The sequence below is a fragment of the Salvelinus namaycush genome, chromosome 13 (assembly GCF_016432855.1).
Source record: "Salvelinus namaycush isolate Seneca chromosome 13, SaNama_1.0, whole genome shotgun sequence".
In the NCBI taxonomy this organism is placed as follows: domain Eukaryota; kingdom Metazoa; phylum Chordata; class Actinopteri; order Salmoniformes; family Salmonidae; genus Salvelinus; species Salvelinus namaycush.
This window is the reverse complement of record NC_052319.1, coordinates 19,934,934-19,958,069: the sequence shown is the minus strand read 5'-3', so window position 1 is coordinate 19,958,069 and position 23,136 is coordinate 19,934,934. Positions and strand designations below refer to the sequence as shown.

The window sequence follows — 23,136 nt, the reverse complement described above, 5'->3', positions numbered from 1 at the left end:
TGCCCACTCTTGGCATTCTCTCAACCAGCTTCATGAGGTAGTCACCTGGAATGCTTTTCCAACAGTATTGAAGGAGTTCCCACATATGCTGAGCACTTGTTGGCTGCTTTTCCTTCACTCTGCGATCCAACTCATCCCAAACCATCTCAATTGGGTTGAGGTCGGGTGATTGTGGAGGCCAGGTCATCTGATGCAGCACTCCATCACTTTCCTTGTTTGTCAAATAGCCCTTACACAGCCTGGAGGTGTGTTGGGTCATTGTCCTGTTGAAAAACATATGATAGCCCCCTAAGCGCAAACTAGATGGGAGTGCGTATCGCTGCAGAATGTTGTGGTAGCCATGCTGGTTAAGTGTGCCTTGAATTCTAAATAAATCCCTGACAGTGTCACTAGCAAAGCACCCCCAAACTATCACACATCCTCCTCCATGCTTCATGGTGGGAGCCACACATGTGGAGATCATCCGTTCACCTACTCTGCGTCACACAAACACGGCGGTTGGAACCAGAAATCTCAGAAAGTGGTTTGTATTGAGATGATGTACTGTATATATAACTCATTCCAAATACCTATGTGCCATCCTTCTACCCTGTGCGAGCGAGCAGGAAGCGCTGGATGCGATGCTGGATTCCGTGAACCTGTTGAAGAGGTCTCTGTGCTCCTTCTCCCTGACGGTCCTTAACGTGTCCTCCATGTCCTCCATCGACCCCCTAACCTACGGACTGGTCACCTTCTGCAAGTCCAACAACACCCTGCTGGAGGTCTCACTGCTCACCATCAACCAGGTGTGTATGTGTGTGTGCTCTCAAATTTCCTCTTCCTCACTGTTCCAACAGTGACAAACAAGACTTGGAAGGATGGCAACACAATACTAATATTATGCAAATTCAGACATAAGATAGATGGATCATGTTTGATTTTTAATGTTGAAGCATGCTGCTGGTTCCCTCAGGTCCTGACGGAGCTGTTGCTGAAAGACCCAGCGCAGGCCCTAACCACAATGGGCACGGCAGTTGTGGTGTTTGAGAGGCTGCAGAGGGAGACTTCGCTGTGGGAGGGGCTACTGGGCCTGCCACGTCTCCTCATGCCCACCACCCCCGATAAGATCCTGGATCAGGTGCTGGATGAGGGGGAGAGTCTTCTGCAAAACATCAAGAGGTAATGTATTAATCAAATGTATTTTACATCAACAGTTGGTCATGTGTGGCTCAGTTGGTAGAGAATGCCTCTTAGAAGTCTTGCAATGCCAGGGCCATGGGTTTGATTCCCGCTAAGGCCATCCATATGAAAATGCATGCATGCATGATTGTAAGTCGCTTTGGATTAAGCCTCTGCTCAATGGCATTTACTATTATTAGTTGTCACAATGTACCTAACAAAGTGCTCAACAAAGTGCTCAACAAAGTGCTCAACAAAGTGCTCAACAAAGTGCCTAACAAAGTGCCTAACAAAGTGCCTAACAAAGTGCTTAAAAGTAACCCGGCCTAGAGCACAAAGAGCAAGCAGAAGCACACCAACAAGGAAACAACTAACTACAAGGAAGGACCCTAGAAAGGAACCAGGCTCCGAGGAGAGTATTGTTGAGGAAGAGGGCAGAGTTTGGGAGGAGAGAGATAGTTGTAGTATGGAGGGTATACTGTTGATGGCGTTTTAAACTGTACTGACCCTAGCTTCCAACCTTGGTTGGTTCTGGGGGTAGGGAATAGTTGCCCCCAGATGTTGATTTGGGGTCGGTTTTGCATTTCCCCCACCAATGGTTTAGGTTAGGATTGGGAGAGGGGAAGCTGATCCTAGATCTGTGCCTAGGGGAAACTTCAGCCTGTAGCGTGGTTCTGTGAGTTTAGCAAGAGATAGATAGTTGTAGAGTACAGGATGAACTATAGAGGGAGTTTCGACAAACACTGCTGAACTTTACCATTCCTTTTTATCTCAACAATCTGGTTTGTCAGCCGCACCATGGTGGAAAAATGCATACCTCCTAAGCTGTGTTTTAATCATAATGAATGACGGGCTCTTTTTTCTCCGTGACAAAAGTAATGTCGAAACTTGTTTCTTCAAGGTATTACATAAGCATAATGAACTCATCTTGCTGCAGGTGTCTGGAATGTGTGTGTGTGTGTGTTTCAAGTTTTATTTGTCGTATGTACGGCATACACATGTTATACACCATCCAACGAAATGCTTACTTCCAGGTTCCTTCTAGACAATGCAACAACAATAAGAAATAAGATACGATAAGAATACAAACATAAAGTAAACTGCTCAGTAGAATAGAATAAACATTGTAGCATTAGTATAATACAGGAAGGCACAATTTATGATCCAATATTGTACGTGTGTGTGTGCTACGTGCATGCGTACATCCATATGTGCGTGTGTGTGCTTCCGTGCATGTGTGCACATTCAGATATTTCTATGTCTGCTCACCATAGCCTACATTAGGTGAGTAAATCATTATCAGGCATATGTTTTCTCCTCCTCCCCTCTCCTTTGTAGGACTATGGCTGCCATCGAGAGCAACTTCCCGGAGGCTAATCTTTCAGCTGTCTCCATGGTGAACCCTGCTATTGTCGGAAGCATCAACTTGCTCCAGTACGTCAGGAACTGGCATGGCAAAGGTACAGTACCTATGCCAAGAACAAAGCAATCAACAAAATCAGATCTGTTTATTAGACAATTTATTTTAACACAAGTAGAAAAAGACAACATGCATAAATACAATTATTGAGGATTACACAAAAAATGTATATTTACACTGTGGCCCTCTTTAAATCACTTCCAACCTTTTTCTTACATCACGTTTGATCTCCATGTCTACTGACTATCTCTATTGGTTTCTGATGACTCTCTTATTAACATCCTTATTCTTTCTCTAATTACTACTTTACCTCAAGCACCAAATGTTCATCTGCACTCATTTATATGTTTTTGATTTGTCAATGTATTTATTCAGTTGGGAAGACACAAATATAATCTGATGCTCGGAATCAGATGCATTTTACATTTTTGAATTCAGACTCCACATGCAGGCCCACAACAATAAACCTTTATCCTAAGGGGAAACCCCCTAACAAAGCACAATACTGTTTCGCCATGTTATGGCGTTATCATCTGGGTTAATACAAGATGCAATGGCTTTAATAACTATTAAATAAAGAATCAGGAATTTCTGACCTGTTGCTTTTGGATAAACAATTTGTGATAGAATAAATCCTGGCAACTACCAAACTAGCTCATTTCAGTTCAGCTATGTGAGTCAGCCAGGTTAATTGGAAGAGGACAGAGGTAGTGTTTTTATTTGTCATGACTTACAGAATCAAACAACATTCTTTTGATTTAGAAGGGAACACTATGAAAGAAATTAGAATGTGAACGTACATCCAACATTTATACTAGGCCAAAATACAAACCCCTCAGAGGAATGTTGACTGTCATGTTTTCAGCTGTCACTTGTCAGTAACCTCTTTAGATAGGCCACTTTTATCTGACATTTCTCAAAAAATATGATTTTACACAGATGTCTACATCACTCTTGGTGATGTTATCATGGTGCCACCCAATACCTCAGCACCAGCAGCTGTCAACACCCTCATGCAGCAGGTCAGGATACCACTAGACCAGGTAAACCTCCCTTCCCTGGCCAAAGGCCCTGTTAGAATGCTTTAGAAATGTGAGTTAAGCTTCCCTAGCCTGGTCCAGATCTGTTTGTGCTGTCTAGCCAACTCCTGTGTTCATTGTCGTGTCACATTGGCAAGACAGCACAAACATATCTGGGACCTGGCTAAAGATTCCATTCCCTGGGCTAAATCTGTTCTTAGTACAGCACAGTATGTGTTTGAATATCCTCCAGTAAATAAATATTTAGCCGGTATGACGGGCATACTAAATAATATAATCTGATAAGTCTAGGTACCAGGAAGTGACTAGTGACTCTATCTGATATCAGGATGGATGTAAAACCTGTTCTTACTCAACAGTGATACTTATCACCACTTTTCTAAAAGGGACAATATAGCTTCGTCTATGAATTTGAGTTCTTCAGCACCATCCCTAAGCTATTTACCCCAAAAAGTGGCGGGGTGGCTGTTTTGTTGTTATTTGAATGCCTGATTGTCCCTTTAAAGGAATACTTCAGGATTTTGGCAATGCTGCCCTTTATCTACTTGCCCAGAGTTAGATGAACTGGTGGATACCATTTTTAGGTCTCTGTGTCCAGTATGAATGAAGTTAGAGGTAGTTTTGCGAGCCAAAGCTAACTAGTATTAGTGCAATGACTGGAAGTCTATGGGTATCTGCTAGCATGCTAGTAGATACCCATAGACATCCAGACATTGCGCTAACGCTAGTTAGCATTGTCTCGAGAAACGACCTCTAACTTCCTTCATACTGGACACAGCGACATAAAAATTGTCTGGAGAAGTAGATAAAGGGCCTCATTGCCAAAATCCCGAAGTATCCCTTTGAAGGAGATATGTACAATTACTCCTAAAAAATTATGTTAGTTCAAAGTAATTATGGGATTATTAAAGTATAAATTAATTTGCTGATGCATACCCAAACATGAACCTCTCCAACCCCAACCTTTAGGCTGTGGCGCTTACAATGGACAAGGCACTCCTGCATTCCTACATATGTTCAGGAAACCTCAGTGTTGAGCTCCAAGCAGCTTGTACTGGAGGGACAATGGATATGCTGCTGGGGTGGATCAGTGCCGACAAGGTGGCCCAACAGGTATGTGTGTGTGGGTAGGTGGCTATGTGTTATGGCATCAGCGCAGAGAACAGAGGAAAACAGACAGTGAAGGTGATGTCTGGGGTAGGGCCATTGCTGTCTTTCATTTCCTATCTGAATAGCATTACAAACCTTTTTTCCCCTTATTCTTTTCTCTGTTGTTCAAATGTAAAGACATGAATACATTATATAATTCCACTTTCTCTCTATCTCTCTTCCTCCTCCTCTCTCTCTTTGTCCCTCCCTTCCTCGCTCTACCCCCTTCTCAATACAAACACTCAATCAGAGACACAGGGGCAAACCAAACAAAGGGTTACCTTGGTAACATCCTAGCTTCAACAACATAACAGAGCAGTGGGGACTGATGGGGGAACTCACAGGGCCACCTGTATAACAGGACCCCAGAGATGACCAATTACACCTTTCTGCCAGGCTGCCACGAGGCTAGGGGTAGAGCTTTAAACTTATTACCAGTCAGAGGCAGAGGCAGTGAGCTAAGGCGCCTCTCAACTGTTAGCTCACTCACTGAACTGTTGGGTTCAGAAATAATATATTTCTTGGATGATAGCCTGACTGTTTTTTCATTAATGGACTGATCTTGTGATCAGTGGTTATTGTACATAGGTACAGTAGGCTGACATCAATCTCTTAAAAGCAAAGGGAAACACGATGTCAATGGAGATTCATTGATTAGAGGTCTATTCCATGTTAATGCAGTCAATTTAGGAAGTAAGCAGAAATTCCAATGAAACATTTCCTCATTAAATAGCAATGAGGAAAAATTGTTAAAAAATGTCAGCTTTCTTCCTGAAATGAAATTGACACCAACCCTGGTTCCTTATCTCTTCCCTCTCTCCTTCCCTTTATCTTCCCATCTTGACACACTTCAGGCTGACTGTTTGATCCCTAATGGGCTTATATGATGATCAGTGGTAACTGTATTAAACATACTGTGCATACAGGGTCGCAAAGGATATTGGGGTTCAATGGGGTTTATTGGTCCTCTGTGTGGCTTGCTGTGTTTCCTATCTTCAGAGCCTCCTGGCCTCGAGTAAAGACACTGCTCCGTGGGATGTGACCTTCGCCAAAGGCCTCGTCCACAGCCTGATGGGACTGTTTGAGGCCCCCGGGGGCCACGGCTTCTCCAACAACACCAGGTCCCAGCGTAGCAGCGACACGCAGCCTCAGACCATAGAGGAAGAGCTGTGAGTGAAAATTGTTTTGTTTCTCTCATTGTGTAGTTTTGGTGCTAGATACATGTAAAATACTGCACATTTAAAATTGTTAGTTCAATAGTTTTGGAAATAGACTTAAAGTAGTCGTCGGTGATGATAGGACTTTCACTTGAATCTACCTGAAATAGGTGTAACTGATCTTAGTACCTGGAAGCTTCAGAATAGTCTATAAACTCCATAAGAAAGTATATTGCCAAGCAAAGAAGCCCAAAGTCTATCCATAGTGTCCATTCTCCCATGGGTGACATCTAAACTCTGTGTTGGCAGGTTCCTGGGTGTGTCCTCAGTAGCAGTGGAGCTTCTGAAGGGCATTCCTGGCTGGAACTACGTTCAGATGGCCCTCACCACCGGCCATGCCTCCATGCAGCTGGCTACGACAGGCTTGGATACTGTAGTGGGTATGTACTGTGTGTATAGTACTGTATGAGTGCTGCATATACTGTATCCAATGAAGATGAACTGCAACTGTATACTTCTGTTGTGCCAATAAAGCATTTTGAATTGAATTGACCATGGTCACCTTGTGTTTTATTTCTGACACACAGAGATGATGGGGAAGGTGTCGACGGACGCCCATACCTACCAGGATACCTTCCTCTCCCTGATGTCCAACCAGGCTGCTGCTGACAACTTTGCTGGACAGGTCATGGACTCAATAGTGAAGACAATCATGAAGGTGAGTGGACTGGCTTTAATTAGGAAAAGCAGGCAAAGCTGGTTGAAATTACATCATAAAAAGAACTTAAGCACTTATAACCTGCTTACAACCAGAAGTATGCTGAACAAAAATGTAAAGTGTTGGTCCCATGTTTCATGAGCTGAAATAAAAGATCCCAGAAATGTTCCATACCCACAAAAAGCTTCTTTCTCTCAAATTTGTTTACACCCCTGTTAGTGAGCATTCCTCTTTTGCCAAGATAATCCATCCACCTGACAGGTGTAGCATATCAAGAATCTGATTAAACAGCATGATCATTACACAGGTGCTTGTGCTGGGGACATTCAAAGGCCACTCTAAATGTGCATTTTTGTCACACCACACAATGCCACAGATGTATCTCAAGTGCAATTGACATGCTGGCTGCAGGAATGTCTACCAGAGCTGTCGCCAGAGAATTGAATGGTAATTTCTCTACCATAAGTGCCTCCAACGTTGTTTTAGTGCCTCCAACCGTCCTCATAAACGCAGACCACGTGTAACCATGAAAGCCCAGGACCTTCACATCCGACTTCTTCACCTGCGGGATCGTCTGAGACCAGCCACTCAGACAGCTGATGAAACTGAGGAGTATTTCAGTCTGTAATAAGTAGGTGGGCCTATGCACTCCCAGGCCCACCCATGGCTGCGCCCCTGCCCAGTCATGTGAAATCAAAATATTAGAGCCTAATATTTATTTAACATTTATTTTATTTAATGATTGAGAGAGTAGTATCATTGTCTTGGTGTTTTTTTTTTGTGATATGCATTTACAGTTGAAGTCGGAAGTTTACATACACTTAGGCTGGAGTCATTAAAACTAATTTTTCAACCACTCCACACATTTCTTGTTAACAAGTTTTGGCAAGTCAGTTAGGACATCTACTTTGTGCATGACACAAGTAATTTTTCCAACAATTGTTTGCAGACAGATTATTTCACTTATAATTCACTGTATCACAATTCCAGTGGGTCAGAAGTTTATATACACTAAGTTGACTGTGCCTTTAAACAGCTTGGAAAATTCACAAAATTATGTCATGGCTTTAGAAGCTTCTGATAGGCTAATTGACATCATTTGAGTCAATTGGAGGTGTACCTGTGGATGTATTTCAAGCCCTACCTTCAAACTCAGTGCCTCCTTGCTTGACATCATGGGAAAATCAAAAGAAATCAGCCAAGACCTCCGAATTTTTTGGGGAGACTTCCACAAGTCTGGTTCATTCTTGGGAGCAATTTCCAAACGCCTGAAGGTACCACGTTCATCTGTACAAACAATAGTACGCAAGTATAAACACCATGGGACCACGCAGCCGTCATACCGCCCGACACGTTCTGTCTCCTAGAGATGCAAATCAATCACAGAACAACAGCGAAGAACCTTGTGAAGATGCTGGAGGAAACGGGTACAAATGTATCTATATCCACAGTAAAACGGGTCCTATATTGACATAACCGGAGAGGCCGCTCAGCAAGGAAGAAGCCACTGCTCCAAAACCGTCATAATAAAGCCAGACTATGGTTTGCAACTGCACATGGGGACAAAGATCATACTTTTTGGAGAAATGCCCTCTGGTCTGATGAAACAGAAATAGAACTGTTTGGCCATAATGACCATCGTTATGTTTGGAGGAAAAAGGGGAGACTTGCAAGCCGAAGAACACCATCCCAACCATGAAGCATGGGGGTGGCAGCATCATGTTGTGAGGGTGCTTTGCTGCAGGAGGGACTGGTGCACTTCATAAAATAGATGGCATCATGAGGTAGGAAAATGATGTGGATATATTGAAGCAACATCTCAAGACATCAGTCAGGAAGTTAAAGCTTGGTTGCAAATAGGTCTTCCAAATGGACAATGACCCCAAGCATACTTCCAAAGTTGTGGCAAAATGGCTTAAGGACAACAAAGTCAAGGTATTTGAGTGGCCATTACAAAGCCCAATCCTATAGAACATTTGTGAGCAGAACTGAAAAAGTGTGTGCGAGCAAGGAGGCCTACAAACCTGACTCAGTTACTCCAGCTCTGTCAGGAGGAATGGGCCAAAATTCACCCAACTTATTGTGGGAAGCTTGTGGAAGGCTACCCTAAATGTTTGACCCAAGTTAAACAATTGAAAAGCAATGCTCCCAAATACTAATTGAGTGCATGTAAACTTCTGATCCACGGTGAATGTGATGAAAGAAATAAAAGCTGAAATAAATCATTCTCTCTACTATTATTCTGACATTTCACATTCTTAAAATAAAGTGGTGATCGTAACTGACCTAAAACAGGGAATTTGTACTAGGATTAAATGTCAGGAATTGTGAAACTGAGTTTAAATGTATCTGGCTAAGGTGTATGTAAACATCTGACTTAAACTGTACATTTACATTGTCATAAGTTAGATTTTATGAAAGGACATTGTGAGTGATATGGTGATATTGTGTATGGGCTTACAGTGCATTCGGAAAGTGTTCAGACCCCTTGACTTTTTCCACATTTTGTTACATTACAGCCTTATTCAAAAAAAGATTTAAAAAAAAATATCCTCAGCAATCCACACATAATACCCCATAATAACAAAGTAAATAATAATAAAAATTATAAACTGAAATACCTTATTTACATAAGTATTCAAACACCTTGCTATGAGACTCGAAATTGAGCTCAAGTGCGTCCTGTTTCCGTTGGTCATCCTTGAGATGTTTCTACAACTTGGTTGTAGTCCACCAGTGGTAAATTCAATTGATTGGACATGATTTAGAAAGGCTATATAAGGTCCCACAGTTGACAGTGCATGTCAGAGTAAAAACCAAGCCTTGAGGTCGAAGGAATTGTCTGCAGAGCTACGAGACAGGATTGTGTCGAGGCACAGATTTGGGGAAGGGTACCAAAAAATGTCTGCAGCATTGAAGGTTACCAAGAACACAGTTGCCTCCATCATGCTTAAATGGAAGAAGTTTGGAACCACCAATACTCTTTCTTGAGCTGGACGCTCGGCCAAACTGAGCAATCGGTGGAGAAGGGCCTTGGTCAGGGAGGTGACCAAGAACCTGATGGTCACTCCGACAGAGCTCTAGAGTTCCTTTGTGGAGATGGGAGAACCTTCCAGTAGACAACCATCTCTGCAGCACTCCACCAATCAGGCGCTTACAGTAGAGTGGCCAGACGGAAGCCACTCCTTAGTAAAAGGCACATGACAGCCCACTTGGAGTTTGCCAAAAGGCACCTAAATTCTCTCAGAAAATGAGAAACAAGATTCCCTGGTCTGATGAAACCAATATTGGACTCTTTGGCCTGAATGCCAAGTGTCACGTCTGGAGGAAGCCTGACACCATCCCTACGTTGAAGCATGGTGGTGGCAGCATCATGCTGTGGATATCTATTAGAGGCAGGGACTGGAAGACTAGTCAGGATCAAGGCAAAGACGAACGGAGCAAAGTACAGAGAGATCCTTGATGAAAACCTGCTCCGGAGCACTCAGGACCTCAGACTGGGGCAAAGATTCACCTTCCAACAGGACAACGACCCTAAGCACACAGCCAAGACAACGCAGGAGTGGCTTCGGGACAAGTCTCTGAATATCCTTGAGTGGCCCAGTCAGAGCCCGGACTTGAACCCAATCAAACATCTCTGGAGAGACCTGAAAATAACTGCAACAACGCTCCCCATCCATTCTGACAGTGCCCCATCCATTCTGACAGGATCTGCAGAGAAGAATGGGAGAAACTCCCCAAATACAGGTGTGCCAAGCTTGTGGCGTCTTACCCAAGAAGACTCGCGGCTGTAATCGCTTCCAAAAGTGCTTCAACAAAGTACTGAGTAAAGGGTCTAAATACTTATGTAAATGTAATGTTTCAGGTTTTTATTTCTAATAAATTTGCAAACATTTCTAAAATGATGATGAATTCTTTCTGAAGGCACTGTGTATGGGTTATATGAGTGGTATTTTCAGTGATATGGTGTTCTTGTTGGTTTCCAATAGATCCTAATGGCTCAGGGACATTCATTCATTCAATCATCAATTCATTAATTAATAAATAGATTAATTCAATCATTATTGAATAAATAAATACATGTATTCATTCATTCATTACTTGTTGGTTTCCAGTAGGTTCTAATTGCTCAGTGACATTCATTCATCCATCCATTCATTCATTCCTTGTTGGTTTCCAATAGGTTATAATGGCTCAGTGACATTCATTCATTCATTCATTCATTTATTCATTGCTTGTTGGTTTCCAATAGGTCCTAATATCTCAGGGACCAGTAAGGTGTGAAGATTTGCTGGGCCAGTGGTCCTGGCTCTCCTCTCTGAGCTCCATGGACCCCAGCCTGTGGAACGCCCTCTTCTGCCCAGGGAACAACTCTCGTCTCCCAGATGCTCTGCTGGCTGAGTGGATGCCTGTGGTTGACAAGGTAAGTCATGTGTACCTGGACAGCTCTTACAGGTTGTGTCTTATTGGCTAGGTCTCCCTAGAAAATGAGGTTCTGATTAAATAACTGAAGATTAAAAGGTTATCACAAAAGCAGAATACAAATAACACAAACCTCCCTCCGACCCAATACTGGTTTAGACCATGTAGGTCATTTCCATGAGAAACATTGATGAATGGTCTAGTGAGAATATCGTTGGTAGTAAACAGTAAACAGAAACTGTGTCATATATGAGCCTATGGATTTTCTTTCTATATTTTTTTTCTTCCAGAAACCATTTTGTTACTTTAAGTACATTTTTGGGGATATTAAGACATTTTAGAATAAGCCAGCAATTGTTGTTATGTTATATCCTAAAACATGTACAGTATATTCAACTTTCTTTGATCATTTTATAATTTCCTTCTATATCCAAGGCGACTCAGCTTATGAACATAGTACAGGGCACTACCAACGCCAATGTCACCCTTCCCATGATCCTCACTGAGTGGCATGCACTGGCTGGCTCCTTTGTCAGCGGTGAAGTGGCCTTGAGGAACTTCAGTAATCTGTTGGATGCTGCCTACCTGGTGGGCTGGGTCCCTGAGAACATCACTGCAGTGGACTGGACACAGATTCTCATGACAAGGTTAGTGTGTACACACACTAATGAAGGCCCTTTGGCCGAAACGTTGGTCAAATAAATCGACCAAGTAGAGATGAGTGTGTACTTTCTTTTTCATTTGTCATGGTTAGTGTACCTTTAGTAACCACAGGATGACCATGCTGTCTTGAGATAATATAATCAAGGTTTGTGTATAAATGAGTATACAATATCCTTGCATCCACAAGCGGAGTTATCAGTATGTACAGTACCAGTCAAAAGTTTGGACTCACCTACTCATTCAAGGGTTTTTATTTATGTTTACTATTTTCTACATTGTAGAATAATAGTGACGACATCACAACTATGAAATAACACATACAGAATCATGTAGTAACCAAATATATTTTATATTTGAGATTCTTTGCCTTGATGACAGCTTTGCACACTCTTGGCATTCTCTCAACCAGCTTCATGAGGTAGTCACCTGGAATGGATTTCAATTAACAGGTGTGCCTTGGTAAAAGTAAATGTGTGGAATTTCTTTCCTTCTTAATGCATTTGAGCCAATCGGTTGTGTTGTGACAAGGTAGGGGTGGTATACAGAAGATGGCCCTATTTGGTAAAAGACCAAGTCCATATTATGGCAAGAACAGCTCAAATAAGCAAAGAAAAACGACAGTCCATCAAAACTTAAAGACATGAATGTCAGTCAGTCTGGAAAATTTCAAGGACTTTGAAAGTTTCTTCAAATGCAGTCGCAAGAACCGTCAAGCGCTATGATGAAACTGGCTCTGATGAGGACTGACAAAGGAAAGGAAGACCCAGAGGTACCTCTGCTGCAGAGGATAAGTTCATTAGAGTTAACTGCACGTCAGATTGCAGGCCAAATAAATGCTTCACAGAGTTGAAGTGACAGACACATCTCAACATCAACTGTTCAGAGGAGACTACGTGAATCAGGCCTACGTGGTCGAATTGCTGCAAAGATACAACTACTAAAGGACACCAATAATAAGAAGAGACTTGCTTGGGCCAAGAAACACAAACAATGGAAATTAGACCGGTGGAAATGTGTCCAAATTTGATGAGCACAAATTTACTCCGCCGTGTCTTTGTGAGACGCAGAGTAGGTGAACGGATGATCTCTGCATGTTTTGTTCCCACCATGAAGCATGGAGGAGGAGGTGTGAGGGTGTGGGAGTGCTTTGCTGGTGACAGGGTTAGTGATTTATTTAGAAATCAAGGCCCAATTATCCAGCACGGCTACCTGTAACAAGTGCGTTGAGAGTCGGGAAGCAAGTTCAGTGAGTGAATGTTTTAATAAATAAACGTAACATAATATAAAACAAGGAAACGCGAACAATGCGCAGACATGAAACAGAAACAATGACACCTGGGGAAGGAACCAAAGGGAGTGACATACATAGGGCAGGTAATCAAGGAGGTGATGGAGTCCTGGTGAGTCTGATGACGAGCAGGTGCACGTAACAATGGTGACAGGTGTGCGCCATAACAAGCTGCCTGGTGACCTAGAGGCCGGAGAGGGAGCACACGTGACACTACCACAGCATTCTGCAGCAATACGCAATTCCATCTGGTTTGTGCTTAGTGGGACTATAATTCCCACTAATTTTTCAACAGTACAATGACCCAAAACACACCTCCATTCTGTGTAAGGCCTATTTGACCAAGGAGAGTTACAGAGTGCTGCATCAGATGACCTGGCCTCCACAATAACCCGACCTCAACCGAATTGTGATGGTTTGGGATGAGTTGGACCGCGAGTGATGGAAAAGCAGTCAACAAGAGCTCAGCTTATGTGGGAACTCCGTCAAGACTGTTGGAAAAGCATTCCTCATGAAGCTGGTTAAGAGAATGCCAAGAGTGTGCAAAGCTGTCATCAAGGCAAAGAGTGGCTACTTTGAAGAATATTAAATCTAAAATATATATTTTTTGGTTACTACATGATTCCATATGTGTTGTTTAATAGTTTTGATGTCTTCACTGTTATTCTACAATGTAGAAAATAGTACAAATAAAGAAAAACCCTTGAATGAGTAGGTGTGTCCAAACTTTTGACTGGTACTGTAGGCGAGCCGACATCATGAAAATATTGAGTCTATCAACATGCGTTAGCAAATACAACATGCAGAAATGATACTGAATAGACATTGATGTAAAGTGAGATTCCACTTGACCGTTGAGTCACAGTAATCTCCTTTTATGCGCTCTGGACATACTTTGGTAGTTCCCAACTTGCTAACGACCATCAGGTCCTAACAACCTGGTACTCAGGGCTCTATTGTCCCTCTAACCACTCTGATGTCAATGCAAATGCAATCAAAAATCACATCCAACACTTACCATCAAAACAGTATGTGCTTTTAAATCTCACCTCACTGTGATGATCAATTTGAAAAAAGAAGTTCAAAAACAAGTTGAAGCTGAGTGGAAAACATGGTTGTTTTTGATGTTGTTTCAAAGCCTTAACACAACAAAATGGATACCACTTTCTAAGGTGATGATTAATTCAAAGCACCCATATGCATATTAGAATGAGCCATTAAAACTAAATTGTACAATACATAGCCTACCGCTTATTACGCATGGCAGAAAAACATCAAATAAAACCGATTTAAGATGTCCTTGCTACATCATTGGTCTAGCCTATACTCCAAAATTAAACAAATTGGAGTAGGCCTAATCACCTTTGAGTGTGTACTGTATTATTATGCATACTGGATGGACTGGTTAACTTATGCTGTGCTCCAAATTTCTATTCATGAGTCTGGGAGAGAATGAATAGCCCTAGGCGTTGCTGTAGGTTCATTGATTGTGTAGGGGAGCTTACAGGTAGCCTACAATTATAGTGCATTTGTATTTGATTTTGAATAGCCTAGTAATAGGGTATTTTTTATATTTTCCTAATTAATCGGGTGGCACATTACCTTTAGCTATACAAAATATCTCACCACCAAGTGTTTCCATCTCCTACTCTCTCCTTTATTCCTTTCAGGAGCATTCAGAGAAGCTGAATTTCATTGTGAAAACATGTTACTATATTTATTCCCAAACAGATTTCACTTGGTTTCCCAAATTAAGCACTGGGTAGCTGCAGAAACAGGGTTGGGGAGCCCAGCAATAGCATGCACCTCAAATAGTGGTTGATGCATGAAGTGAAATAAGTGTTGTTGTATTTATTTTCCAGCTGCTCATATTAAGCACAGCTCTGCTATAAAACCCAAGTAGGCTACCAGGAATAATTGAAAAACGGACCGGTGGGAAGTTTGCGGCCTCCATTCACTGTCTTTTCCCCTGCCCCTTGTTCCTGCCCATTTGATAATGGGCCGTTCTAAATCGAAACTAATTTCACATATTTGTGAAGACAAGATTAAATTGAGAATAATCTGATGGGTGAAAATATGATCACTTGATGAGAGAACAGCTGTGCATCCTGAGGCAATGAACAGAGCGCATGCTTTTTTTTGCAACTTTCTCAAATCATCAATAGCCTATAGTCTCGTCATGCAGCCCATATATCTTTTGATTTCTAAGATATTCTAAGGTTGATCATTCACAACACCATTTTCCAAAGAAATCTAAATCTATTTTATAGGACCTGTTTCAAATGATCACTTTTACGCTCAGCATAGCCATTTCATATGTGCACTCGCTCTGGACTGGTAAAAAATCCTTTCTATTTTATTCAGCTATATTTAATTATATTCTTCTTACCATAAAGTTATATATGGCACGGGACTTTTAAACATATCTTGTCAGCTAAATGAACAAGCCTACAGCCTATGGCATGGAGCATAGCCAGATAACATACAGTAGGCCAACTCATATTCTGTTAATCTGAAATACATTTTCTTCATATCATAATGTTTCTTTAGACCTGACTAAAATAAATAATAGATTTATTGTGATGGTGTATATTAAATTGAATTATTAGACTTTTTGAAATGTAGATGTTCCAAAGGCGCTTGTATGTTTGGAGGCCTGGAGATGCTAAACACGTTTATGTTCATTAACGGTCAATTACCGTGAGACCAGCAGTCTTTTGCATGACAATAACCGGTTGACAAAATTTCATGACCGCCACAACCCTAGCTGAGATAAGGTATTGCTATCCAATATGTTAGTGGGATATGTAAGTGTATATAGGTTATGAGTTGGTTGTCATGTATAAACTCAACATCCATTTCTCTGTCTCTCAGGGGTTTGGGGGCATTCGTCACTGTGGGCTCTCACCTTCAGAACAGCTCAATGTGGCCGTCTATGGAGTCATACTTCCACATCGCCTACTGGATAATGAACTACCAGCCCAACGTCACCGCTTCACCAAATTGTGAGTCAGGCACGCATACACCAATCCAACAAACACATTAAGAACACACGCACACATAAGAAAAGGTACGTACAGTGCGTTCGGAAAGTATTCAGACCCCTTGACTTTTTCCACATTTTGTTACTTTACAGCCTTATTCTATTATTTCCCTCATCTATCTACACACAATACCCCGTAATGACAAAGCAAAAACTGTTTTTTTGCAAATTTTGCAAATATATTAACAATAAAAACTGAAAATAACATTTACTTAATTATTCAGACACTTTACTCAGTACTTTGTTGAAGCACCTTTGGCAGTGATTACAGCCTTGTGTCTTCTTGGGTATGACACTACAAGCTTGGCACACCTGTATTTGGGGAGTTTCTCCCATTCTTCTCTGCAGATCCTGTCAAGCTCTGTCAGGTTGGATGTGGAGCGTTGCTGCACAGCTATTTTCAGGTCTCTCCAGAGATGTTTGATCGGGTTCAAGTTCGGGCTCTGGCTGTGCGACTCAAGGACATTCAGAGACTTGTACCGAGCCACTCCTGCATTGTCTTGGGTTGTGTGCTTAGGGTCGTTGTCCTTTTGGAAGGTGAACCTTCGCCCCAGTCTGAGGTCCTGAGCGCTCTGGAGCAAGTTTTCATCAAGGTTCTCTCTGTACTTTTCTCTGTTCATCTTTGCCTTCAATCCTGACTAGTCTCCTAGTTCCTGCTGCTGAAAAACATCCCCACAGCATGCTTCACCGTAGGGATGGTGCCAGGTTTCCTCCAGACTTGGCATTCAGGCCAAAGTGTTCAATCTGGGTTTCATCAGACCAGAGAATCTTGTTTCTCACAGTCTGAATGTCTTTAGGGGCCTTTTGGCAAACTCCAGTGGGCTGTCATGTGCCTTTTACTGAGGAGTGGCTTCCATCTGGCTACTCTACCTTAAAGGCCTGATAGGTAGAGTGCTGCAGAGATGGTTGTCCTTCTGGAAGTTTCTCCCATCTCCACAGAGGAACTCTCTTCCCCAGATCTGTGCCTCGACGCAATCCTGTCTTAGCGCTCTACTGACAATTCCTTCGACCTCATGGCTTGGATTTTGCTCTGACATGCACTGTCAACTGTGGGAACTTATATAGACAAGTGTGTGCCTTTCCAAATCACGTCCAATCAATTGAATTTACTACAGGCGGATCAATCAAGTTGTAGAAACATCTCAAGGATGATCAACAGAAGCAGGATTCCCCTGAGCTCAATGTCAAGTCTCAAAGCAAAGGGTCTGAATACTTATGTAAATAAGGTATTTCTGTTTTTGATTTTTATAAATTATAAATTGATTTTTATAAATTGATTTTTATAAATTAACTAGCAATTTGATTACTCATTATAATGAGGAATAAACAAACATTTATAGTCAGCAATATCCAGTATCCATATCCAATGCTCAAAGCTACATGCATTTTTGGCAATATGGCCGCCATTGCACGTGTGTACATTTCGATAACGTGACTACTCATTGCCCTGGTTGTCTTGGTGTTGTTATCAACGCTGAGCAGTAGCTCTGTGACAAAGATACATAATGACAAGATACTCTGTTTGTCCCAAATGGCACCCTATTCGCTATAGAGTGCACTTCTTTTGACCAGAGCCCCCTGGTCAGTAGTAATGCACTACATAGGGTGCTATTTTGGACGCAGGCTCTGTCTGTTCCACTCATGAGCTCTATCTGTTTTAAAACAATATATATGAACTGTCATAACAGGTACTGTTGATTCTACCACATACGCCTATATCTGCAATACTGGGTTTACCTGGCAGCAGTTTATCCCAACCACCGCTGCTCTGGTGCAGGAGTTTTCTGCTAATCCTGCTGTAATACTTCGGTAAGTAATCTCATAGGGCAGAGAAGGATAGAGCCTGGCCATAGGTGTGGAGTCTATGGTATAGGCTGTGTCCAGAATGGCAACATTTTCCCTACTTAGTGCACTACTTTTGACCAGGGCCAATTGGGCTCTTTTCAAAAGCAGTGCGCTATATAGGGATAGGGAATAGGGTGCCTTTTGGGATTTATCCCGTGCCTATAAGTAAAGTGTTATCTAACTACTGTAACTTCACTTCTGCCACAGACTTCTGCCATCTCCCCTGGTGTCTTTCCTTCTCCTGCTCACATTGTGTCTAACTGTTCCTCATATTGTGATGACTCCGATTCACACTTACTTCTTAGTGATGCGCTCTCATTGATCTGTTTTGTTGTTGTCAATTGATCATATATTTTATGACTAGATTATTATTATAACATATAGACTAGTAGATTATTACTAAAACAAATGATTTGTTATTGATTTTGATTAGTGGTTTATTAAATGTCAATGTACCTTTTCTAGTTGATTATGAGGCATGTGTTTGGTGCCAAGTGAGAAGATAACAAACATTTTTGTTCTCTTTTCCACAGGCATGTCCAGGGCTCCTTGTCTTTCCTCCAGGCTGTCTATGGAAACATCGCCACGGGCCTGGTCACCCAGCTCCTCAGCGCCGACCTAGTCCTAGGGGACGGCTCCATCCCAGCCCTCCTGGAGAACCTGATCACCATCCTGAACAAGGACATCACGCTGGTCTCCAACCTCATGTCCCTGGAGCAGTTTAGCACCAACTCCGAGCTGCCCCTCTCTCTCCTGGGGGAGATGTTAGAGGCCCTGGGCCTGAAGCCTCTGGAAGCCCTGTGGATCCAGGGAGGTAGATCCCAGGCCCCCAACACCTCATCTGTGATGGCCATTGCCCTGAAGGTAGCCAAAAACATTAGACAGAGATTAAGCCTAATTCTGGACTAGAAAGCATTTTCAAAGGAGATTCTTTATTGAGCATGATTTTTAGTCCAGGACTAAATTTAATCTGTGTCCGGGAAACCACACCGTATAGTATTTTGCAATTGTATTATTTATTCAAGATCAATGTTTTTAAGAAACTGTAGATTTGATTAAGCTTCAGAACATCATTAAAACACCCCAAAATATCATATGTAATAATAATAAAGTCAATGAACTTCTCAGGTGGCCAAGAACACCCGGCATCTAGTTACCGGGCTCCCTGTCGAGAACGCCAACATGCCAGACCTGACCGGGGTGGAGTCTCTGCTGATGCAGTGGCTCTCAGTAGCTCAGGGAAACCTGACCCTGCCTCTGTCTCTCAGTATGGGAGATGCTCTGATCACCTACTCTGGCTCTTTCAACTCTACCTCCCTGGCCTTCCTCAGACAGCTGCTCAATCCTCTCACCAACCAGAGCTCAGCGGGCATAGCAGACAACATCCTGTGGGCCATGGAGCGGCTGAAGACTGTGCTGGATGCTCCTAACGGTGACTCAACACCCATTCTCCTGGGGTATGTGATCCAACTACAGGAGTTGCTGGTCTCGACTCTACAGCTACGCAGATATGAGCAGCTCTTGCTTCCAGATGGGAACCTCACCACAGCTCAGGTGACAGACCTCCATTTGGCTGTGGTGGACCTCTTCCAGCTCCTGTACGTCCAGCAGCTCAGCCAGGCTGGGGATCAGGCTGCCCTACAGACCCTACTACAGAGACTCTCAACCCTACTACCTCTACAGCTCCAACAGCAGTACCTTGGGATGGTCAGCCACTTCCAGGCTGTGATGGAGAGCTTGGTGTCTTGTACAGCGGCAGGTCAGGACTGCACGGCTACGGTCCCACAGGTTGGTTTTGTATTTGTTTTGCCATCCATTGTCCTTCATTTTTTTAAAGGCATTTTAAATCCAATGTATTATTATTGTTATTATTACAGGTGCTCCAGATCCTGGCAGCTAGTGGGGACCACATGTTCAGTGGGGGCCAAGCTAAACCCAGCATGCCAAGCCAGGAGTCCATGAAAGTGACTGTCAACCTGCTTACTCTCCTCTTCGCCTGGCACGATACCGACATGTCTAACAATATGTCCGTCACGCCAGAGTCTGTCCTCAAGACCGTGGACCAGACTGCCTTCTTCCTCCAGCAGATTACATCGACTCCCAACATCAGCGTATCCTCTCTCCAGCAAGCTATGCTACAATCCAACCTTACCCTGGGGGAACTGGAGAAGATGGCTGCCCTGGCCGGCGCAACCAACGCACCAGCTCTCCTGGCTAGCATCATGGGTGTCATCAACGTGCAACAATGCCTGGAGCCCCAGCCCAACAATCCCATCAGCCTGGCCCAGTGTGCACTGGAGCTGAGTGAGAGAGTCACTGGTTTTATCCTTGCGCTGCCTATACCTCCGGGATGCCAGTCCAACTGCACAGCGCTAATCTCCCTCCTTCCCATCCTGGTCAACCACTCTGTGAGTATCGGCCTTGCCGCCGGCTCTGGCCCAACCCCACTCATACCAACAACTGAGGCTATTACAGCTACCATAGCCAGCATCAGAGAGAATCTACAGCATCTCAACCTGGAGTCTGTGGAGCTGATCAGTAACGAGCTCCATGTCCTTGAGGGTTTAATCAAACTGTCCGCCTCTGGACAGTCTCCAGTCTACTCACACAATTCCACTGATCCACTGATGCAGGACTCGGGTAATGTACAGAAGGTGTATTTGGAGATGGCACAGTGTTATCTGAGGAAGCTAGAGAATGTGACCAGAACCAGTACCTTCTCAGAACTCCTGGACCCTTTCTTCCATATGGCAGAGATGCAGCTGGCTCTCCAACTCTCTCAGACTGAATTTACCATCTTTGTTAGTAAAGAGGTTGAGTATTTGATGAGAAGTATCCAATACCCTATCAACGGGACAGACGTGAGTAAAATCGGCCAATCGGTCATCAGGATACTCAAGGGTAACCTGGACCTGTTCAAGTTAAACATTGCTTACCAAGCGGTTATGGGGAACAATTGGCTAAACTACAGCTTGATTAATGAGGCCGAAACCCTGATCAATAATGAACTCCCTGTGCTTGAGGGTTTGATCGAACTGTCCGCCTCTGGACATTCTCCAGTCTACTCACTCAATTCCACTGATCCACTTATGCAGGATCCAAATTACGCACAGAAAGTGTATTTGGAGATAGCACAGTGGTACCTGAGGAAGCTAGAGAATGAAACCAGCACCAGTGCCTTCTCAGAAATCCTTGACCCTTTCTTCCGTATCGCAGAGATGCAGCTGGCTCTCCAACTCTCTCAGACAGAATTCACCATCTTTGTTAGTAAAGAGGTTGAGTATTTGATGAGAAGTATCCAATACCCCATCAATGGAACAGATGTGAGTAAAATCGGCCAATCGGTCATCAGGATACTCAATGAAAACCTGAACCTGTTAAAGTTAAACATTGCTTACCAAGAAGTTTTACAGAACTCTTTCGGGAACTTAAACTGGCTAAACCACAGCTTGTTAAGCGAGGTCGAAACCCAGATCAGGGAGTACCTCAACCTGACACAGGATTGGCTGAGACAGCCCCGTGTGACCCAGGTCCTGACCAATATGCTGCATTGGAACATAAGCGGTGGGATGATGAACGTGACTACTCCTGGGATGGACCTCCAGCAACTTCTCAGGACTCTTGGCTCTTTCCTCACCCCAGAGCAACAGGCCTACCTCACAGCCATCCAACACAACAGCCAGACTCTCAACCAGGTAATTTCATTTTACACAGGTAGTCCCATTGAGGTCAGAAGACTTATTTTGCAATTTTACAATGTTGACAGTATTTGTAAATATTTTACTATGGGGTGAATTTTAACTGTCAATGGGATACAAAGTGAAAATGGATACTTTTAAATTAGGATTACAGCCCCTATGGCTGTAGTATGACAGACAAACTAATTTCCACTTGGGGATTTATAACACAAAATCTTGTATCTTCTATTTTCTTCTCTTCTCTTATCTTCTCCCTTTTCTTCTATTTTTTTCATTTTGTTTTCTCCTCTCCTCTCCGTTCCTCTCCTCTCCTTTCCTCTCCTATCCTTTCAGGTTCTGTTGGTGGCCAGTCAGGAAGGAGGTCTGGGTAGTGACCAGTTCATCCAGGCGATCATGGATGCTGCAAGCTCTGTCCTGAGTGGCTTCACCATGGACCTCACACCACAGAACGGCACTGCAGAGATCCAGGGTATTCTACAGGGTGAAGAGGTCCAGATTATTCTTCAGGATGCCCTCCAGCTGGCATTCAGACCTAACATGAGCAACGCCCAGTCACTCAACATCACCATGGAGATTGTCAGGAGGGCGGAGGGTGTGGTTAGATTGCTGGTCCCCCAGGAGGCTGTTGGGTATCTGTTGCCAGGGTTCAGGTTCATTAGCACCTACCTTGAGACAGTCTCCAGACCTGGCGGGCCTGATAAGTGGAATGAGATGTGAGTTGTACTGTGTGTGGACTGTCAATATTAATGTATTTTAGGTTGCGTCCCAAATGGCAGTAGTGCTGTGCGTGGATCCTGGTCAAAAGAAGTTCCTGAGATAATAGGGTGCTATTTGGGATGTAACCTTACTGATTCTAAATGCTCACTGAAAATCAGAAGACGTCAGTGTTTTTTAGGATGATGCTGTTGATGACAAAAAATATTATCATCAGGTTGTTTTGTTACTCCCTCCCCTCACAGTGAAGATGATGACAATGATACTGCTACTTTTGCTGCTGCTGATGACGATAAACGATAACATAACGATAACAATTACATTTTCTTTCCTCTCAGCATTGTGAACGAGCTGAAGATGGTCCAGGGCCTCCTGGCCCCTGACAGCAGTGCCCAGGTCTATCTCTCTGTCATCATCAACATCACTCATGTCATCCTGGACTCCAGCCAAAGCCAAGGCAAGTTGCCTATAACAGCTCCTCAATATCACTGTAGGACTACATCCCAAATGGCACCCTATTCCCTACATACAGTAGTGCGCTACATTTGACCAGGGACCATAGGGTAGTGCACTACTATATAGGGAAAGGTGGCAATTTGGGACAGTGCGTCTACTGTCCTAATGGCCTGTGATATAGTACTGCTGGCACCATACACTTCATTATTAAATAACCCTACCAGGATCTCAGCCAGACACTTTAAGCACAGTTTATTGTGTCCTCTAGGAAAACAATGACTGTATCTGTATATTAACAGTGGCCAGAAATCAACATGGCAAAATACTGTACATCTATCTGTCTCACTGTCAGAATCTGTGTCTTC

At 43.1% G+C, this 23,136-nt stretch overlaps 1 protein-coding gene across 1 annotated transcript in view; it reads left to right on the top strand.

Moving 5' to 3' along the window:
* Positions 1-23,136, top strand: part of abca12 (ATP-binding cassette, sub-family A (ABC1), member 12) — a 94,762-nt gene that overhangs the window by 3,758 nt on the left and 67,868 nt on the right. Inside the window, 17 exon segments of the mRNA XM_039006272.1 lie at positions 606-785; positions 953-1,158; positions 2,497-2,618; positions 3,518-3,621; positions 4,588-4,731; positions 5,767-5,936; positions 6,234-6,364; positions 6,512-6,642; positions 10,895-11,065; positions 11,500-11,711; positions 15,890-16,020; positions 17,747-17,867; positions 18,437-18,767; positions 19,032-19,691; positions 19,781-21,598; positions 21,935-22,314; positions 22,654-22,776. Of these exon segments, the coding sequence (XP_038862200.1) occupies positions 606-785; positions 953-1,158; positions 2,497-2,618; positions 3,518-3,621; positions 4,588-4,731; positions 5,767-5,936; positions 6,234-6,364; positions 6,512-6,642; positions 10,895-11,065; positions 11,500-11,711; positions 15,890-16,020; positions 17,747-17,867; positions 18,437-18,767; positions 19,032-19,691; positions 19,781-21,598; positions 21,935-22,314; positions 22,654-22,776 (5,135 nt within the window).